Source organism: Pundamilia nyererei, unplaced genomic scaffold, assembly GCF_000239375.1.
Source record: "Pundamilia nyererei isolate P.nyererei 1_Seehausen unplaced genomic scaffold, PunNye1.0 scaffold00025, whole genome shotgun sequence".
Lineage (NCBI taxonomy): Eukaryota > Metazoa > Chordata > Actinopteri > Cichliformes > Cichlidae > Pundamilia > Pundamilia nyererei.
Genome location: NW_005187426.1, coordinates 4,667,590 through 4,688,922, shown reverse-complemented (window position 1 = coordinate 4,688,922; position 21,333 = coordinate 4,667,590). Strand labels below are relative to the sequence as shown.

General features: G+C 39.4%; 2 protein-coding genes across 6 annotated transcripts in view; one reads left to right on the top strand and one right to left on the bottom strand.

The window, feature by feature from the left end:
• dhdh.2 (dihydrodiol dehydrogenase, tandem duplicate 2) overlaps positions 1–2,935 on the top strand; it is a 4,395-nt gene extending 1,460 nt beyond the window's left edge. Inside the window, exons 2-7 of the mRNA XM_005727668.2 lie at positions 362–473; positions 621–784; positions 1,026–1,281; positions 1,869–1,993; positions 2,168–2,315; positions 2,500–2,935. Coding sequence (XP_005727725.2) covers positions 362–473; positions 621–784; positions 1,026–1,281; positions 1,869–1,993; positions 2,168–2,315; positions 2,500–2,609 — 915 coding nt within the window. The 3' untranslated portion in view covers positions 2,610–2,935. The remainder of the gene's footprint in view (positions 1–361; positions 474–620; positions 785–1,025; positions 1,282–1,868; positions 1,994–2,167; positions 2,316–2,499) is intronic.
• A 73-nt stretch (positions 2,936–3,008) lies between these two features.
• Positions 3,009–19,403, bottom strand: pkma (pyruvate kinase M1/2a). 5 transcript variants are annotated; one of them, XM_005727670.2, is made up of 11 exons: positions 19,216–19,403; positions 12,219–12,400; positions 11,764–11,855; positions 9,930–10,061; positions 9,643–9,829; positions 9,267–9,537; positions 8,906–9,056; positions 8,607–8,759; positions 6,379–6,545; positions 4,407–4,588; positions 3,009–4,283 (listed from the first exon to the last, which is right to left on the bottom strand). In XM_005727670.2, the coding sequence occupies exons 1-11, from the start codon at positions 19,254–19,256 to the stop codon at positions 4,177–4,179; spliced, it is 1,665 nt and encodes a 554-aa protein (XP_005727727.1). In that variant the 5' UTR covers positions 19,257–19,403; the 3' UTR covers positions 3,009–4,176. The 5 variants fall into 5 exon arrangements, with proteins under 5 accessions (XP_005727727.1, XP_005727726.1, XP_005727728.1 ...); XM_005727669.2 differs by lacking the exon at positions 6,379–6,545 and adding an exon at positions 6,964–7,130 and having other exon boundaries at positions 19,216–19,391; XM_005727671.2 differs by lacking the exons at positions 6,379–6,545; positions 19,216–19,403 and adding exons at positions 6,964–7,130; positions 17,660–17,742.
• Between the last annotated feature and the right edge of the window lie 1,930 nt (positions 19,404–21,333).

Below are 21,333 nucleotides of genomic sequence, written 5' to 3'. Positions count from 1 at the left end.
AATAGTACATTCACGTTGTTGTAAAAAGCATGATAATATATTAAGTAATCCAAAGTATTCAGAATACGTTACTGTCATTGAGTAACGTAACGGAATACGTTACAGAATACATTTTGGGGCATGTATTCTGTAATGGAATACATTTTAAAAGTAACTTTCCCAACACATATCACACTTAACTGATGACCTTGTGGTGGCACTGAGGGAGCCTGTATACTAACAAAAGATAAAAATCTTACCTAATTGTTATATATCCAGAAGATTTATATAAACTGGAACGGGAAACAAGACAAGACTCAACAAGAAACTGCCTGCTTACTTAGTTATTGACAGGAGGAACTCATCTGTGACTGTATTACAGGTTGTGGCTGTGGCAGCACGCAAGCTGGAGGATGCACAGGAATTTGCCAAAAAACACAGCATCTCCAAAGCGTATGGCAGTTATGAGGAGCTGGCCAGAGATCGTGACATTGGTCAGTTTCTGCCAAAAGTTTGCTGATTCGGTTTGCTTCGCTGATGATTTAAAGCTCCTGCTCCGGTTAGGACTTAGATGTTTGTTAGACTCCATAATCATTCTTGTTATGGTGCTCTCTCTGGTTGGCATCTTTATGTATTTGCAGATGTGGTGTACATCGGAGTAATCCACCCGTACCATCTGAACACTTGTTTGCTCTTTACAAATGCCAAGAAGAATGTGCTGTGTGAGAAGCCACTGGCTATGAACACCAAGGAGGTGCAGCAGATTCTGGCCTCAGCCAAAAAGAATGGTGTCTTTCTCATGGAGGTACAAGTACAGAAAACCATAAAGAAAAAGGAAATTCTCCTCTTGGTGTTATTTTTCACCTTCACTATTAGTCATAAGTGTTTCTTTATTTCAATTTTGGTGCACGTCAAAGTGTCAAACCCTCATGTAAATAAGAGAATGTAAAAACATTTAGTTAATTTTTAGCTGATTCTATGTAATTTACTCAGAACCAAGTACGTATATGTGAGTGTATGAAATATCTACTGTGTTTTTGTTCCAGGCTGTTTGGACCCGCTTTTTCCCAGTCTCAGTTGAGATCAGACGATTGCTGGCTCAGGGGGAGCTGGGCGAAGTGAAGATGGTCAGATCAGAGTTTGGTGTGCCATTGATGCATGTACCGAGAGCAATGCAGAAGGAGCTAGGTGGAGGAGCATTACTAGACATTGGGATCTACTGCTTGCAGTTTGTATCCATGGTGTATAATGGAGAGAAGCCAGAGAGCATCCAAGCTAGTGGAGTAGTGCACGTGGAGACTGGTAATGACTTTTAAAGCCGTGTCACTTATTAACATGTAGTTTTGAACTTACACGATAATGCTCTTTATACTACTGTCCTGAGTCAAATGGCAATGGTGGAATAGCTGACTCGTTCTTTTTTTCTGTTGCTCGCTTAAAAACAATGAAAAAACAATCTTTGTTGACATTTTAGTCACTAAAATGTATTATTTTTGTGGTCCACAATAGAGCTGACAGTGACAAAGCTGTTTTCAGTTGCAGCTTGTCATGTGATAACATTATAGGGAACTGAAATCTGAAAAAAGCTCAAGTTGTAAAGTTAATGTTCCAGCTTTAGTGACACCATGACATCTGCTGAGTGTGAACTCAATTTTTTTTCTTTTACAGCATTCCTCTTTTAAGTCTTTATCTATTGTTGCCTTTATGAGGCACAATAAAGATTGAACTGCAGCAGTTATTTATGGTCCAATATTTTCAGCCAACCATGTCTCCATATTCCTTCATCCTAATGTGTCTTTACCAAATGTACTTTCTTTGCTATTATAGTATATAATAACAAATATATAACAATATATATATATATAATATAAATTATATTGTCATTATAGGAGTGGATGAGACCGTGGTCGCCATTCTGAAGTACTCCAAGAACAGAATGGCAGTGATTACCTGCTCCTCGGGTGTAAAACTGCCCAATGATGCCATTATTATGGGAACAAAGGGCACAGTTCGGGTAGGTCATCAAAGGTTAAATTAAATTTTATTAGTTTGAGCAAACCTTTTTTTGTTAATCATTAAGGATATACATCATACAAATCATTTCAAAGTCAACCAAGGTAATTTCTGAATCAAATATCTATATATCTCTATATTTTTTTAATATTATTTATCTAAATCTATTTCTTAGGTCCCTGCTATGTGGTGCCCCACATCATTAGTGGTGAATGAGAAGGAGACTGAGTACCCAGTTCCAGAACCCTATTTGCCTCTCAACTTCATCAATAGTACAGGAATGCGTTATGAAGCAGAAGAGGTTCGACAGTGTTTGCTCAAAGGTACTAAGACTTTTAGATTATTAGTCTGCATCCACACTAAGGGAAAAAAAACCAAAATCATTAATGGTCCAAATATTTTGGCTATTGACTGACTTGTAATGCACACCTTTAACACAAGGTGGCATCAGAAACACTACTTAAAAACATAAGCAAGCCTAACATTATTTCTTCCCCCCCCCCCCAGGGCTGAAGGAAAGTACTGTCATGTCCCATGCAGACTCTCTCCTGCTGGCTGAATTGGAGGATGAGATCCGCAGGCAGGTGGGGGTGGTGTACAGCCAGGACTGCCAGTAAATGTTAAACACGTACCCATGCTGTGATTAACGGGAGCCAGATAATTTTCTTTTATTGGTTCAAAATTAACCTTTATTCCTACACCACTGCAAGGAACACATCAAGTTGTAAGGATAAAGACTATCCTTCAGCCAAACCCAGCCACTACAGAAGATGTTAAAAATATTGTCATTAATGGTCAAATATGGAAAAACACTTTGCCAACTGTACTTGTAAGTTCTTACATTCCTGGATACTGTTGCGTCTAGCAATACCCTGTACCACTGTGAAACCTTTTGGTGATTAGAACACATTTAAATAAATTTTAATAAAGGAGTCAAGTCTCACTAGTCTCACTCCTTTACTTTGTGCACGGAAATTGAATATACCCACAAACAATGATTCAAACACATCACAACATTCAGATAGGTGCTCATCTCTTTTATTGATGGAACTCAAGTCTTGTTGGACAGCTCAGTACACCAGCTAAGCATTATAATACTCCTTTACATTTTGTTAGTTCTTACACTCTTGCATTACAATCAAAAGCATGTTACACACGTGGAGACAGTTACAGCGGGTCACCAACAGAGATAGAAAATCTGGGATCCTACCCATCACCACCATTGACTTAGAGGGTCAGGGCTTCATATCTTTACATCAGTCCTATACTCAATCACACAAGTCATCTTTAGTGAACCACACATTTTTCCATAGGTGCCAGCTTTGATATCATCTAAACGCAAAGAAATGTAAAGGCTTTGACACAACTAAACACACAAACACAGTAACTACCTCTGAATTAGACATCCAAAACTAGCTTTCTATAGACAGTCAAAATATAAGTAGTATTGGATGTCCCAAAACAAAAGTTCACCACTCACAAGAGTCAAGTATAATATTGAATGTAACATTGGAGTAAATTAGGAGTGCAACACTTACATATACACTGTTGTACAGTGAAAGCTGGCAAATGAGGACACTTCATATAGACAGCACTAGAGCAGGATTTGTTTGGGTGGAGTGGTGGAGCCACTGTGCGGGGAGCCCAGAGAATGCCACTACTTTGTTCAATTAACCAGCTGAGGAGTGTTTTTAGTATGCCCTTACAGACTCAAGGGGCTCTGGTAAGGTCAGCTGGCTCCACCACCAACCCCACCTAAACATGAGTCAGTACGCACATGCACACAGACCAGGAAGCAGTCACTCATAAAATTCAACTTTTAAAGTTATACAAGTGTTCTGAGTGAATAAATACAGCAGTTTCTGGTCAGGGTGTGTTACTGAGGCCCTGAAGACTGGTTTGATTTAGGTAATTGAAAGGAATGGAACATAGGTAGAACCGTGCGAAAAACACACTCCACTCACACTCGAAACCTCGACCATGAGGGTTGTACCTTTTCAAAAATCCTTTGCATCATTTCCTAAATGCTAAGTTGTTGAATGGTAGAGCATGTGAGCCCCAGTGTCTGGATTCCAAAGGCTGTGAGCAGGAGTGAGGTGTGGTGTTGGAACGCTATGAAAGATAGATGAAAGGGGAAAAAAGAAAAAAAGAAAAAGGAGAAAGCAGAGCTGCCCTCCTGGCTGTTCAGGCCACCAGAACCACACGCATGGTGTTGGTGTAACCAGAGCCCGGACGCCAGCCAGTCAACACGATGACAACGTCACCCTCTTTGAAGAAGCCTCTGGCCTTGCCTAAACAAAAAAAAAAGAAAGAAAAGAAAAAAATCATTATGAAACAATAAATGAAGCAGTGGTTATTTGATGTATTAAATTAGGTTTACAGTATACAGGGTATTAAAGGTAACAGCTGCTTACCCATTTCCATAGCAAAGTTGACACGCAGGTCTACATCCTCTGCCCACACTTCGTTTGAGGGCTTGGTGTAGAGGACAGGGAAGATGCCGCGGTACAGGTGGGCCTGACGAGCCGTTTGAGCATTACGGGTCACAGCGAGGATGGGGGCACGGGGCCTGTACCTGGAGATCAGGTGGGCAGACCTGCACGGACACAGAGGAAACTAAACACTTCATCCATATTTCATTGATGTAAAGACTGCAGTAGTACAAGTTTACTGAAGAGATTCCAAAAAGGAAATAGATTGATTTTAATGCATACTGAGCAGGTGAACCCATTACAACTGCCCAAAAATTTGTATTGATTGGTCCAATCATAGCCCAAGTCTCAAAGTTAAAATGATCAAGTAAAGATAACCACAGGTTCTTAGGCAAATAATTGCAATATGGGGTCTTTAATGAGCATGTTTAATTTTATATCCATCTGTCCTGTTGTAGCTACCATCTTTTTGCTTCATTATAGAGTAACCTTAATTTAAAGTTTCATCAGCAAAAAAAAAGGGAATTAAACAGTGTTTTACAATGTTTATTTGTGGAGTGTATTGTTATCCCTGCTCTGTGCTACTGTACCAATTGATGTGTCCCATGATTAGCATATGGTACACCTGTGAACAGCGACTTTACCCAACTCATCTTTTAACAGACAGCTAGAAGCTTCGCTCATCAAGGACACAGCCACAGTATTAAATCATTTTTTCTTATCTAACTTTTGTAAAGGACTTTGAACTTCTTTACAGCTTTATGGTATTCAGTGCTTTTTGATTGCAAGGCAGACTTCTTTTTGGAACACGATTTCACATTAGCAAATTCCTCTTGTAAAATGGCTGAAAGTTTTCCTATTATAAAGCCCTCCAGTCACGTTTCATTAATGGAACTCTTCCTTCATTTCTGATTCCAGTTGTTATACTTGATATCATTAGGGGTTAACATACTACTTCCAAAATACACTCAATGTTTCAGTGATCCATTTAACATGGGTGAGAATCCCAATGTTTTGTAAATTAGTAGTTAAAAAAAGGTTGTGCAGAACAATGAGGTTTTAATTAGATTTTTTTTCACCAAAAAGTGCAAAACATTTAACCAAGCAGACATATCCAAGCATTTAACTCATAATACTTAGTGATTTTCAGCAATAAGTAAGAAACTAACAACTTAATATATGCAAATCATCTCCATACTGATGGTTTCCTGAAAGAAGCAATTCAGTGCAATTAATAATCCACCACCCACACACAAGTGTTCTCAGATAGTCTGGCTCATTTCTGTTTCTCAGTGTTCTGCTCCCAACAGGTATGAGAGGCAAGGGAAGCAACCAGAGTCTAACATTTCCATAGTGAGTGGTCAGAGTAGCCCAAAATAAGTGACAACACTTATGTTTTAGCATCGATATGCAGAGGTTTAAAGTCACTGTCAGTAGCCCAAGATGTCCACGGTTAAAGACCAAGTGATCCTCTAATAGCAAAGACTGTTAAAGGATCACTTTGTTAAACGTGAACTTGGCGTTCTCTGAATAAACCAGCTGCTGTACAGCTAATAATGATAAGAGAAAAATGCTGGCAATTTTTTAAAATCTGCATATTTACACCATAGTGTGTAAATAAGTTATGGTTTTAAAATAATATTTTTGTCACAAGTTCTCAAACATTTTGAGCCAATACAACAATCCAAACTAAAATTTCACAAAACTATAAATGACAAGAGTCTAAAAGATGGGCACCTGGGCTAATGACATAACCGTCTCATCTTTTATAAAATTAGTTACTGTTATCACACACTCACACACACACACACTCACACTAGAAGGATGGGGATTTTCACAAGTACATTAGGTGTTTGAGGAAGACGGAGGAGCTGGGTTAAATGGGCAGGCACACGTTTGGCGACACCTTACCTGCGGACCCGAATCATGTCACCTCTATTCCACTTTTCCTTACCTTCCAGTCTTAGTGAGAACAATAATGGCACTAGCACAGCATTTGAAGGATGACTCAACAGCTCCAACAGCTACTGCTTCTGTAGGATCTCTGGTCAGCTGCGAGTGTCTCCTCAGCTCCACAAACAGCTTTCTGTGGAAGGTGGCTGCCTCGGCCTCTCGTGCTATCTGAACCCCGAAGGGAAGGGTTGGGGAGGGGTTACTCTCAATCACACACACTATAATGAGCTACTCACACCAATGGGATTAACTGGCAAATGTGTAGCTAGACTCCTGGTTAAACAAGGATGGCTAATGTAGCCAATGAAGATGTTCACACACACACACACACACACACAAATCAGTGAAGAAGAACATTGAGTAATAGGGTTGGGGATATGTTGTCTTTTTTCTTTAGGGTCCCCACACAAGCATTTAACTGCTTCTATAGAACTTCTTAACATCCAACCATGAGTCTAGTTATGTTTGCCAGCTCTCCCAGTTGTTCCCTTGGAAAGTCCCTGCCTGGCCCTACGCTGCCTCTCAGACTCCTTAAATACAGTTATTAGTGACCTCCACCAACTGGCAGACCAGATAACCTGCCTACCTTCCAGAGCCTGTGAGCACAATGATCGCAGAGGCCAAGCTCTTAAAGGAGGCCTCCACAGCACCGATTGCAATGGCCTCAGCAGGGTCTTTGCAGTGCGGCGTGGAACGACGCAGGTCCTCAAACACCTGCCGATGGAACATGGCTGCCTCGGCTTCACGAGCAATCTGGCACAAGTGAGGGCAAGATGCATCGAAGAAAGTTTTCAAACCAGGCAAACAGTTGTAAAGCAAGAATAAGTGACAAGAAAAAGGAAAACAAATTAAGGAAGATGGAAAAACAGGAGAAAAAAAAAAGTTAGTGAAGGAGGTAAAAAAAGAAAAAAAAAAAAGAAATGAAAGGCAATATAAGAATTTAGGTGTGCAGTAAGTGGGGAAAAAGGGGAATGTCAAGATTAAAATACAAAAACTTTTACATGATATCGAATATGACATACAGTGAACTGCATATTAATTTTAAATTAAATTATCTAAAACATTAAATCACAAATATGTCCTAAAGAAGCTACTGGGTTAAAAACAAATGACAAACACTGAGTCAAAACAAACTGCACAAAAAGCTGAAGAAACTTGAGGGCAGCCAGGAGGAATAAAGAGGAACCATACAGAAATAACTTTTAACAGAGGCTTAGAAGAAGTTAGTTTTATTTTCCTTTTCCTTACTAAATAAGTGTTTTATTTAAATAAACAGAGGCTATTAAGAGGCTGTACTGTACATAAGATTCTAAAGCATTCCTTCCAACTTCACTGTGGGGGCAGCAAGTTCAAAACTAAGATCTGCAGGACTGCTGAGTCACTGCATCTCTATTGCAGAGTAGCTGTGAACAGTTGCAGTAAGCCAAAAAAAGGCATGAACAATGAACACAGCATTAAGGGCATACTTTAGAGCAAATTTCTATGGGGTCTAAGACTTCATCAAAGGTGCTTTACTTTTATTGTACTTCATTCAGACTGTCCCTAACTAAACAACACAAATGTGGGTATACAGTGTGCAAATTTTAAGGAATCTCCACAGTCCTTTGTTAATCAGGTCATTGAGTGTAGCATCATTTAAAAATGCTTTTTCTGTTCCCTTTTCCAGCAGCCACATTTTTTTCCCTCTTTCTGGAATACAAGTGATTTGCACTATGAATTATTTAACAGCTACCAAAGTTCCACAGATTTCCCTGAAATCATAGCAACTTTAGTAACTAGTAAACAATAGCAGTAACAGCCAATGTGTTAGATGAAGGGGTTCAGGCAACATGCATTATGATTTGGAAATCATGCAATGTCAGAGTTATTTAAATGCCAAACACAGACGGAATTATCACTGGGATTTTGTCAATTATCCCAACTGAGAATTTTAACATGGTTCATTTGTATATTGATGATGTCGGCTGACATCTTAAAGTTTCACCAAGTGACAAAGTAAAAAGTTTATGCCAATGGGCATGAAAGTGAACACAAAAAAAAAAAAAAATTGAAAGGGGAAAAAAGGGAAAGAATGAAAGCATAACCACCCAGTAGCTATAATCTTTTCCAATTTATAATTGTAATTCATGCAATCAAATCACAAAATCATTACTTTAAATTACAGTTCTTTATGGCCTAATTTGAGATATTTTCCCCATCTTTTGATATTGTTATTATACATTAACTCACCATGTGCTGTGTGCGCACTGCCTCCAGAGGATAGTCTCCCTTGGCAGTCTCTCCACTGAGCATAATGCAGTCGGCTCCATCCAGCACTGCGTTGGCTACATCACTGCCCTCAGCACGAGTGGGTCTAGGCTTCTTGATCATGCTCTCCAACATCTGAATAATTTAGGAAAATAAAACCAGTCTGGTTAAAATTTACGTAGCTGAACACATTTAGGCCGACAGGATGATTAGTACACCGAGTACTCAGCAAACTAGATGTGCTAGGAGGAAATGCAACATTTTCTTTACTGTTGTCTGACCTGAGTGGCACAGGTGATTGGCTTGCCAGCTTTGTTGCAGCGACCGATCATCATTTTCTGGGCAAGGAAGACCTTTTCTGTGGGGATCTCAATACCCAGGTCACCTCGGGCAACCATGATACCGTCGCTGGCCTCCATGATCTCATCAAATCTGCAAAACGGGTACAAAAATTCCAGCTTATCAAATTCATCAAGTGCAACCATTTGTTATGATATATTGTCAGGACTATGGCATAAACATACACTCATAAAGACCACTTTAAAGCCCTTTAAAAAAAGGTTTCAGCTTAATCTTTTATTTCTTCTCTACAATACACCATTTAAATAAAAGATGTGGATATAGCAAGCCATTTCCACACACCTGCGTACACCTTCATGGTTCTCAAGCTTGCTGATGATCTTAATGTTTTTGCCCTTCTCTCCTAGCACTGCGCGGACAGCATGCACATCATCCGCTTTGCGAATGAAAGAGGCAAAGACCATGTCGACTCCCTGCTGCACACCAAACTGCAGGTCTTGGATGTCCTTATCAGAAACAGCTGGCAGGTCTACAGCAGCACCGGGGAGGTTCACTCCCTTCTTACTTCCCAAGGTGCCACCATTCTCGATCTCACAACTGAGGAAATCAGTGCCTTTGGAGGTGAAAAATAAACATAAGTATTTTTTAAATATTATAATAGATCAGAAGAAGAGACTTTGAGGCTGGCCTCATTTATCATGGCCTGGCTTTTACTCACCAATCTCCTTGACTTGCAGGGATATGAGTCCATCGTCAATGTAGACCTTGCTGCCAACTTCAACAACTTTGGTAATGTTCTTGTAATCAAGCCAGAGAATGTCCTCACTGCAGTTCTCCTGGTAAGCATCATCTAAGGTAAGCTTGATCATGTTGCCTTTCACCAGCTCCACCTCAGCAGTACCACTCTGTCAAATCATTAACACAATCATCACATAAGTTATTGTTCTTTCTGGTTGGGTTTTATTCTACTGAAGCTTTGTAAAGAACAAGTGGAGCTAAACTCACTCCCTTAATGAGGCCAGTCCTGATCTCTGGGCCCTTGGTGTCCAGAGCAATGCCAATAGGCCTGTACTGGATGCTGCCAGGCTCAAAGCTCTCACATGCCTCACGAACGTTCTTGATTGTTTGTGCATGATACTGTAAAGCAAGGAAGAAGTCAATATGTTAATATATTTCCAGTAAATACTCTTCCCCAGATGTCAACCCCAACTATTTCTTTCAGTCAAAACTGTCCCTAACAACCTCTTTCTATTCCATCTTGGACTGCAAACATGTTAAAGAGCAATACTACTTTATGCATTTATTCTCAGATAAAGGTTTTACAAAGCAGACATAAAAGTAACGCCAGACAATTAACAGATAAAAATACAACTCACATGACTATAAACTGGGTCATAATTATACGTTATCATCATGGGGTTAGAATAGAGAATAGAATAGCCCTTTATTGTCATTGTACACGTACAACGAAATTTTGGGAGCTCCACTGTGGTGGAATAAAATATAAATAGTTGGCAGAATGAATAAATAGCAAACAGGAGAAATGTATACTACCAAGTTGCAAAGTGCTTGGAAGTAGTGGAGAAAAAAAAAACAAAAAAAAAAACCTTATTTATTTTTAAATGAGTGGCCTGAGGGATGGGGGTTACTCAATCCATGGCTCAGATTAGTAAGGTGGGTGGGCAGGAGTGGGGTGTGTGTTGGTTGGGGAAGGGGGGATGCTTGTTTACAGTCCAAATGGCTCAGAGGAAGAAGCCCTTTGTGAATATGGAAGTGTGGGAACTGATTGACCTGACGCGCCGTCAGAGGGCAGTGGGTCAAACAGATGGTGGGCGGGGTGCACCGTCCTCCTGTCTCGTTTTCCTGAGACAGGAGTTCATGAAGCATGGACTGACATGAGCTTGCATTTTTAAGTGTGTATTTGGCTATAAAGCTGTCACGGTTAATAACTGGACGGGTGACATGCCACTCTGTGCGTCCTTGAACACAGGTTACACTTGATTATGACAGACCTTCTGAACCTGTGCCATGTATGATATAAGTTTGAGTGTAGCGTTTCTCAAAAGGAAATTCCTCAGTCAAGTAGATGATGAAAAGTAGTACACCAATAATGAAACTAAATCCTAGCACAAGCAGGAGTGCAAACGAACTAAAATACATTGTTATATCTTAAAGGAAGATAAAGAATGTAGGTGCACTTTTCCCCCAAAAAATCTTGCTACTTCTCAATGCTGGCCAACATTTGCTACAGAGCTGAGGGAAATGCTATAAGAAAATTAAACACAGCTAGCTTTGCACCTTAGTGCATGCTAATTAACTAGCAGTGTATCGTTTGTGGTTTTATAAACAGCTACTGCCTGCCCATGGCTTATGCTGCCTACCTGGGTAACCGGAGCTTTCAATAATAACTTAAGTGGCAGGTAATCACATTGGCTGACTTTCAGCGTTACACCACAACCACTATGAGAAAACCATTATGGTTTTTCCAGCTGGAAAAAAACCCCCAAAACAAAGCCAGGTGTTGCTGCTTGCTTTTCTAGCACTGCAAAACAGCAAAGCTTTGATTTAGTTTTCCATTTTCAAATCTACAGTTACATTGATTCTTTGTGAAACAGCTAGATCTACTCAGTCCAAGAATATATTAAAGTCAAGTATGTTAAAAAAAAAAAATTCAAAGAAAATTATTAATGATTTCTACACTGAATTTTCAGAATCTGCAACACCTTTAAAAACAAACAAAGAACTATATTTGAAGAAACCATCAGCTCAGATAAAATTTGATTTAACTGTCTGAAATGTAAACTGCCATTGCCCAAGACCGAGTTGTAGGAAGACCCACCTCATGTGTGCCATGGGAGAAGTTTAAGCGAGCAATGTTCATTCCAGACTTGATCATCTCCTTCAGCATGTCCACAGATCGAGAGGCTGGCCCTGCACAGAGTTATTGAAAATTCTAACATTTAGGATTTTGATACCGTTTACTAGCAGGGAGGAACAAGTCATTGTGTACAAACTAAAGTCCAAAATGTAAAATTCCAAACAGATCTTATTTTGTTAAAAGATACGGTACTGTATGAAGACTCAATGGTGTGAACGGAAAACTTAACCAAACGTTGCAACGTTTGCACCACAAAACCAAAAACTAAAGCTCCAGAAATGCAGTGTCTTAGCTTTTAAGCTGCCCCTACAACAGCGGCTTTAAAAACAGAAGTTCTCTTTTAAGTGTACAAAGAGCTTCGTTCCACATCTATTATTGTGTGAGTACAAGTAAAAAAAAAGGTAGGTTGGACCAACCAATGGTGCAGATAATTCCGGTGTTGCGTGCAGTGATGGGCTCTGAGTCGATATCCAGCAGGCACATGTGTTCCAGGAAAGTGTCGGCCGTAGCAGCATAGAGCTGCTGTGTCTGGATGAAGGCCGAGCCCATATCTCCTTTTAACTGAGGCATGATGATTCCTGGTGCAACTGGAGAAGTCCTAAACAGGAAAGAGAAAAAAAATACATAAAAATAAAAAATTCATCTATTACTGAGGTTGTTGGATTCCACTGAAAGCATCATCCACATACCTGCATTTGTGTTGTAAAACAGGATAGCTATTAGTTAGGCTAGTTTATATCATAGAGTAACAGTAAGACTGTTAACAGTCTAAGCCCTTTTTGTATACCTTTGTATTAGACTGCACAAGTCCAACAAAATGTGTCATGATATACATAAGTCATGGCTCAGTTTGCCATAAGGGGAAAACTGAGTCACGAACTCCAAATACTCACACCTTATGAAATCTAAATATTGCACTGGGTTATTGTGAGCACAGAATTTGCACAAGACTATCTTGAATTTGAGGATATGAATGTTTCACGCTTCAATAATTAAGGAAAATAACTCCAACCTCTTTGGAATAGCTTAAAAACGAACAGGAAATATATTAACGTTGATCTGTGGTGCTAGAGGACATGCTAAGGCTTATACAGAGTAGTACAGCCCATTGAGCTGCTAGACCACCCACCCTTCTTGCTGAGTCACCGATTCCAGTCACATCTCAACTAGAAGGTTGGAATTTCTGTACTTTCAACATGAAACCATCACTCTTTTCTAGTTGTAAAACACAAGGCTGTATAGAACAGAGATTACCTAAAATCCTGTGCAGTGGGAAGTGACTCAATATAGTCAGTTGCACACAGGGAACTTTTATGTGTGGCTGGGACACTCCCTTCCTTTCAGCCTACGAATCAGAGTTATGAGGTACTGTATCAATGAGCATTGTAGCATGCTTAATCCAACAAGGTAGGCATGTCTCAGCAGGGTGTAACATTACTTATCTATAGTGATTATGAGTGCAGCTTCTTTTAGGGCTCTGGTTGCTGTGGTTACACAACTAAAACAAATATTTCATTTAATAGGCTGGTTTTACAGACAGCAAAATTAATCAGATTTGATTAACTTCACTTCTAAGTAGATTTGAAGGGTTTATTTTATTTATTTATTTATTTTTAAATCAAAGCAACAGGCTGACAAGTCACTAAAAGCCACCTTTAGTACCAGTCTTAATTCCCTACCAATATACACAGAACAGGATACAAAGGCTAAAATCTGGAAAACACAGACAATTTTTAGATGCTGCAGCTACAACTGAAGCTAAAGCCATCTTTGTGGTAATTTCTCAGTGGAAGATTTACTGCAGACACGTGGTAGTGGTCTGACTTTCTCTTACTCATAACATCCTAAATGCAAATGCATCATGGTGGGGGATTCCAGACAGAACCTCACTGCCAGCAGCCTGCTAACTGGTGATGTAACATTTCCATCAATGAGGCAGACTAATGTTGTACGTGAGCTCAGTCACACTACTGCAGCACACTCAACCCCTCAGTGGGCTGAACCACAAGGAAAAATCTCAGAGGGGGCAAAAGGAGCCTGTAATCATGCTAGCTACTGCAGCATGCCGTTTTTAAATGATTTCCTGGTGTGACCCAAAAAGCAATAAAACGACTTTAACAAAATGGATTAAATAGTACAATAGCATGATGTCGAACAAACACAGCCGATGACAATCAGACAATCAAAACATCTGAGAAAAATGCAACATCTAGATGCAATGCCATCATTGTCACTCTTTTCTACAGTCTAATTTGAATGTTACATCTTTAACGTTAAACCTCTTCAGTTTTGCAATGTTGGACTGTATTGAACTTTAAAGACATTTAGAAGGAAATGTGGAAATGAAGTTTTATGCAACTTCCTACAGAAGATGTTTGTTAGACGACTACAAATATGTCCAAAACCAACTTCCCCCCCCAAAAAAGGAAAATTCTGTATTTATACAACAGATAGAGAGAATTCACTTGAAAAGAGATGCATTAAAAAATAAAATAAAAAATTTAGAACTGTGACAGAAACGTCAAGCTGGGCAGGCCCATAGGCCTCTCTGCACCATACAGCCAGTCTTGGTGCTACACGTGGGCACACATGTAAAGCCTTCTATATTTACTAGGCTGTTCCTTGCATCTCTGGAAAGCTACTGTGATAAAAAGCTTTCCACAGACCGATATACTGACCCTTGCCAAAGTGCTCAAAAGCCCTGTTGCTGTAGTTCCCACTACATAATGTGTCTCCAGGACACACAAACAGTCATAGTTGGCAAAAAAAAACAAAAAAACAAAAACACATAGCTGTATCTAGGAGTAGGAATAGTAATAAAACTACAGGCTTGCTTCTAGTGACAGAATTGCTAGCTTACCCTTGCTTGTTGAGGTTGGGGATTTCAAATGTGCATCAACCAAAAATGTGCTGAATGTCTCATCATTACTGTCATAAAATAGGGATCTGATAAGATTTTCTTCTGCAAATACACAGAATTCTCTGCATGTGTCTTTTGCAGTTCAGGAGAAATGTCCTCTCACACTCACATACTGCCTGTATCCTCAAGTGAAGTGTTATTTTTGAACCAGAAGGAATGAGACTGGCCAAAGAACATGCATTGTTCCAGCTTGCATGCTCCTTGTTGTTATAGAGAAACACAATGACTACATAAAGAGGCATCTCTGAACCCCGGATACCTAGTGGACAGTAGTCACAGACCAGCAGCAGCTACAGCAACCCTGACACAGATACAGGACCAGCTAAGAGCAGAGTGCTGATAATCATTTTGTAAGACATACTTCTGTAACATATTCTCTCACCATCTTATCACGTCTTTCTAAACCATTTCTTATCCAACTTATCTATGAAAACAGCTGTGCAATCATAAGCAGTTACAGTAGCATTCCTGCCAGGGCGACATAACACTTTGTATGACCTGCTAAGCATGTGATGTAACACTGGGCTAATCCAAGGTGGCTCTTGAATGGTTTCAATCCTCCACACTCTCTCAACCAAGGGACCATTTGCAGGTTACACTACATACCCCCAGTAGATCTTCCTGTTCTTCTTGGGGACAAAGCATGTTAACACAAATGACCTCCATAGCCACCCCAGTGTGCTTGAGCTTCCAATGCCAGCGAACAAACTTCTCCTTGCTACAGCAGAACTGAGTGCGGCAGCAACGTGCGTGCATGTGTGCAACATTCCCAGGAGCTCAAGAGTAAATCCATTCAATGAGGATAAAGGATATGAAGAGCACCCACAGTGACTAGACAGTCACCACGATCTAATACAACCGACATACATGAGACTTCTGTGATGGTACAGGAGTATTCTGACACCAGTGTTGCTACCAGTCTAGGGTAGCCCCGAGTCTAAAAATGGATTTTTGGCTAATAATAACACAACATGGCAAGTCAAGTGGCAGAAAGCTAATCCTCAGAATACATGATGGTTGTTAGAATCTACAGATTATTACAAACTTTATTTAGGGTAGTGTGTACCTTTAGAGTGACCATTTTGTCAGGTGGTGGCAGAGGAATACTCATAATGGTGGAGTTGGCTCCATGCGGCATTAGCAAACATACATCTACAGTAGAGAGACCAACAGCTCTTTGGTCCAGATTAATACACTGACCACCAGCTTTGCTAAAGCTAAACTTTCTTATCAAAACAGCAGGTCAAGGACAGGAGTTCCTACTAGAAGAGGAAATTGTAGTTTTATTCATTAACTGTAGCAGCAGGTGGCATCCACGACTCACACTGGTCTTGGTAAACAGATAGGTGCCCTTTACAATGCTTTCAAAAGCAGAAAATTACTAAGTGATGACCCAGATGTTTGTCACACAGAACCTTCTGTTGAGGTATTTGTTGATTTAAAAAAAAAAAAAAAAGTTCTAGAGTCTGAAGTTTAAGTTCACAGGCTCAATTTAACTTGGGTTACTCTGCCTTTATGTGAGAAAATAATTACAACATTGCCTCTAGAGTTCTGTGCTTTCAGTCTAGCTTTAAGTGGCAAAGACACTCAAGGTTCTCTTGTGGAGTTAATCACTTCAACAGAACTCAGTCAGTTGCCTGACAATCTGATTTGGTTGGGCTCTTGTAAATGAGACTTGAGACTAAAGAAGTCCAGACGCTTTTCTTTGCAAGCTCCTTTGACTACGATGACCTGGATGACTGAGAACCTTCACAGACTAAATGAGACTTCATTTTGTAAACAGCTCATTTGACCAGGAAGGTCATATCAATGACAATTAGTGTTATACAAATAACTGCATTTCAGAAAATAAAGCATATGCACGAGGTGTATTTCACAATTATTAAGGATATCAAACTGCAGTTTAAAAATTCAGCTAAAAGACTTCTTTTTGTGGAAAAAAAAAAGAAGTGTTCACATACCCGGCAGGATTCCTATGTATCTAGTGTCAATAAGGCCTTCCACCACTGCGGAAAATTACTGTAGTCAAACAAAACCCATATTTCAAAGTAGATCTACAGGACGGTCATGCCATACACAACATCTAACGTGCCCGGCATTTACTTAAGAGGGGAAAGACTGATGAATTAAAGGATGAAGATGCGCATCGTGATGAGTTTAGCTTAGCAGTAACGGGCACACGGAGGAAAAGGAGAACACATACCACGCAATTCTTTAAGTATCATTACATTACCAACAATGAAATTAACTAGATTTTTCTCATTATTTAAAAGCTACATCAGCTATAAAGCATCAGTGTTTTATAAAAATGCATCAAGTTATAGTAAAGACGATGCGCTAAAGGTCACGTTCTCATCCTGCGTCACATTTTCCTGAGCTAGACGCATCACGGAGATTGACCAATGGGAAGCCGAAAAGACGGAGGGGCCACACCCACGTCAAGAGGCAACAGGAAGCGATTTTACAACGTTTCACGCGAATGAAATAAAATGTTACTGGTATGCATACATTTTCTGGGTTGGCTACAAAAACAATACTGCTACTTTTTGAGAGTTTGTAATATAAGCAGCTGCTCAATTTACACATACATTCCCTCGGTTTATCCGTTTATTAAATGCACTGCCCCAAGGCTGTTAAAAGCTTTCTAAGTCCGCATATGAGGGGTTTAAAATGGCTGATCTAAGTTGACTGTATTCATCTAGCTGTATTAACACTGTTACATTTTGAGGCTTTAAAATAGTAATCAATTAAAATTCCGGTAAATGAGAAAGACAGGAAACCACATGTCGGTGAGCAACACGCAGAGTTACTCGGTAATCTTACCAGAGTGTAAAAAAAATAGCTACTGAAAATAAAAGTCTTACAGGTTTTAAAAGCTGTAACAGGTCCGATGGATCGACAGACAATGCAGCTGAACCCCCTGTTGAGGATACCCACCTTTAGTAGCTGTTGAACCGATGTGACTGGCGTATCACTGAGCTCAGCTCAAGGTGATCTCTTTAGAACCTCAAGCTGTGGCACTACTTTCTAGGGATGCTACGATATCCATCCGAGAGAACGTGTAAAAAGGGAAAGGGGGTCTTTAGAGTCTTATATCAATCGCTGCGGCCATTGTAGCATCAAGAACACGAAAAAGGAAGATTTATTTCACTTTTATATCGGGTTTACGCCTTTTGAAAGCCAGGAAGTGGTAAATTAAAAAAAGCGCGGAAGGATACAGCGATGCGTATGGTAGTGGTTGGGACGCGTGAGGACCTGGACATGTGACTATGTGTGGCTTTCCCGAATAAAAGTGAGGAAGATGAAAAATGCAGTAGTTTGCTTAACATCGGCATTCAGTCTCCGTTTACAGGCCCGTAGTATTTCAATGAATTAAATATTCCTTGTTGTCTTTTGGCTCCATTAGTGCCTGGACATGCTAACCATCTGCTGCTTGGTGTAACATGGGAAGCATCATTAGACGTGCTGTATACGGTAACCGACTTGTGTGCTGTCATCATATATTTTTTATGTTAAACTTAGTTGATGAAAGACTGTTAATAGAAAGAAAGAAAAAAGAGACCCAAATGCTTTTTAGTGCCCCTGCTGTATTTTGTAAGTTCCCAATCATTCAGCAGTAGACAGAAAAATCTAACGTGGGCCTCGGAAATTCTTTATAGACTCTAACTCCATCTAGCGATAAAAAACGATACAGCAGTCTGGTTATGGTCAGTTATATAAGTATGTGCATTTTGTTACTTAATATTGAATATTGTCAAAATACGTTCTCTTAAAATATAAACATTAATTTCGGTTATTTGTTATGTTATGTAAATATTATTTGCGCCTTATTTAAATTATTATTTTTAACTTTAAATCATATCCGTAGCAGGCATCCCCAAACAGTGGCTTGTCCCCCACGGTTGAAGCAGGTGGGGTAACGATGACCAAGGTAAATATACGACATAAAATTAAGATAAAAAACATTTTTTGGAGAAATAAGGAAAGAAAATAATAACATTCAAATTGGATTGATTTTTAATTGGTAAAAGTTGATAGAATGTGTTAGGCGTAAACTGCTTCTGAAGTTGTGAATGTCATAAAACTTTTAAAAGCCACTGGACTACATTAAAAACCTTCCTGTGTTGGAGAGAAAGAGAGAATGTAAACTTTTTGGGGGTGGGGGGGGGGGGTATACATTTACGTTTTACCACTTGGCAATAAATACACATAACACGGATTTGTGCCTTGCATACAGTACATAACTATGAAAAAAAAATGCTTGCCACAGTGATTAATTATCTGGTTGCCGAAAGTAAATCCTTGACACAGGCTCGAATACATTTTAACTGCAGTGAACAAAATGTTTAAGCTCTGCAACAAAACCTGCAGATAATCCTAAACATGTAGTTTACAACAACAATAAAACACAGATGCTATTTTTTTGCACTGCTACAAAAGCCTGCACTTCCCACTGCAGGTGTACCCCCTTTTACCATGTTACATTAACTCACCTGTTAACAGTTGTGGTAGCACTGCTACTCCCACTGCCCATGTTGCTGTCCCTCTGATTGCTGACTTCCTTTACTTGGACCCCATCTACTCCAGCGTCCAAGGCCAGTTGACACACCTTTCCAGGTGAGGAACAGACCTGCTGTTCAATCTCTTTGTTCACTGCCCAAGCTCTTGGCTGTCAGTCAGCATTAATTGCTGCTAAAGCCTGTGCCATGTTGTACAGTAAGACAGTATGAGAATATGCTCAGATAAGTCTCAGAGATGAGCAGATAGAACACCTTAATGCTGCTAATACTGCTCTAGTAAAACTGCCTCCACCAGTGCTACCAAAATAAAACAGAATGTGAAGTACTTGGAACCACAGATAAAAATCAGTTGATACTGTTTAATATTATTTGCTTTAAAATATTGAGCTCATTTACAAAATGAAAAAAACAACAACATGTTTTACATTATGTTATTCCAAACACATATCTATATATACGTATATATGTATGGAAGTGAATACATACATATATCCATCACCAAAACATGGTATTGTGTCTTTTTTCTCCTAACCCCAAATAGAATAGTGATGGTGTGGTCGCAGTTTTAGCAATCTGATTATGCTGAAAAGGGAGTAAAGATAATGACCTAGACTAAAGGCGGAGTTTTCAAAGTGTGGCCTATTGCCCAGTGTTAGCTGTTGGTAACCTGGTAACCTTTTGTGTAGGCAACTAGGTTGACAAGCTTGACAAACTTCTGTTCATTTCCTTCGTCCACTTTATATTGCACTGTGATATAGCTGTTTAGAATAAGATCAGACGGATGAATTTGGACTCCTCTGTACTAGTCATCATAGCAGACTAAACGCTAATGAAGAAAAATATAGCTGCTGTCTGGAAAATGGCTGCTCAGTAAGGGTTAGAAAGCTTGTTTTTAAAAAACCAACAGAAACTTCCACCCTAAACTGAAATATTAGAAAAATGTACAAACAGACAAAGGGTTCATGTGTGCAGTTTTCTTTTGTAGACTTTAATCAAAAGCGATTCCCTTAATTTGGCAACCTCTTGTCTAAATAAGTCTGCATATGTAATTTAGAATATTTAGATTGACTTCTTAGCTTCACAAACAAAGTACCAAAAACTCTAAACTCTGTAAGCTGATGAAATCACTGTGAATACATCAAAACCCATATTTATAGTGTTTCATTGGAGTCAGTGCCCTTTAGTTTGCATTATTGTGGGACAAATAAATGTCTTATTTTCTTCTTCTGGCAGCTGGTTCCTTTAGAGGTCACCACAGCAGATCAAGATTCAAGTTTATTGTCATTTCACATGGTATTTACAGAAATGCACAGGTTGAAAGAAAATATTGTTTTTCACCAGCCTCTATAGTGCAGTAATCGGGAAAAAACAAGAATACACTAATAAAAAAACTAAAATGAGGATAAATACCAATCAAAAAGCAGCTTTCCAAGACACTCAGCAAACTCAGGTGTAAACAATCACACTCTTTCAGCAGATCATCTGTGCATCTGCCTTTATCTTATCCAATACCTAGCAATTGGGTGGGTAAGGGGCTATCCCAAGCATGTCTGTCCAGACTACAGCCTCACAACAGGCAAGTGGATGGACACCTGTCCATTAATCTTCCCATTCTTCAGGTCAGTTCTTAAATAGATACCTGGAGATAAAGAGGTTAAAGACTGATTAGCTGAAAGGCCATTGTCTCACACATGCAAGTGAGTCTATTTTGGAGACGGGAACAATTATTTTCTTATAATGTTAATATAATATAAGTCACTTTTTAAAACATAATTGGAGTGTTAGTATATTATGTTGCGTGAAATATTTATTGCATGTAACTGCATGCTATGTATACATTGCAAATGTAGCTTGTGGTATAATTATACTATTTTTATGTTAAATAGATTTAAACAAGTCGTGAAGCATTAAAATATCAACCAAAAGCTGCCTCCAAAGTAAAAGAGCACACTAATGGACACTGACTTATGCAACCGCACACCACATGCAAACACACATGCAGATGCATACACATGCAGAGCCATTTTTCCCCCTTATTTCTCAGCAGCAGTGCAGTCAGCTGCAGGTCACATGACTGGCTTGCCTAGTCTC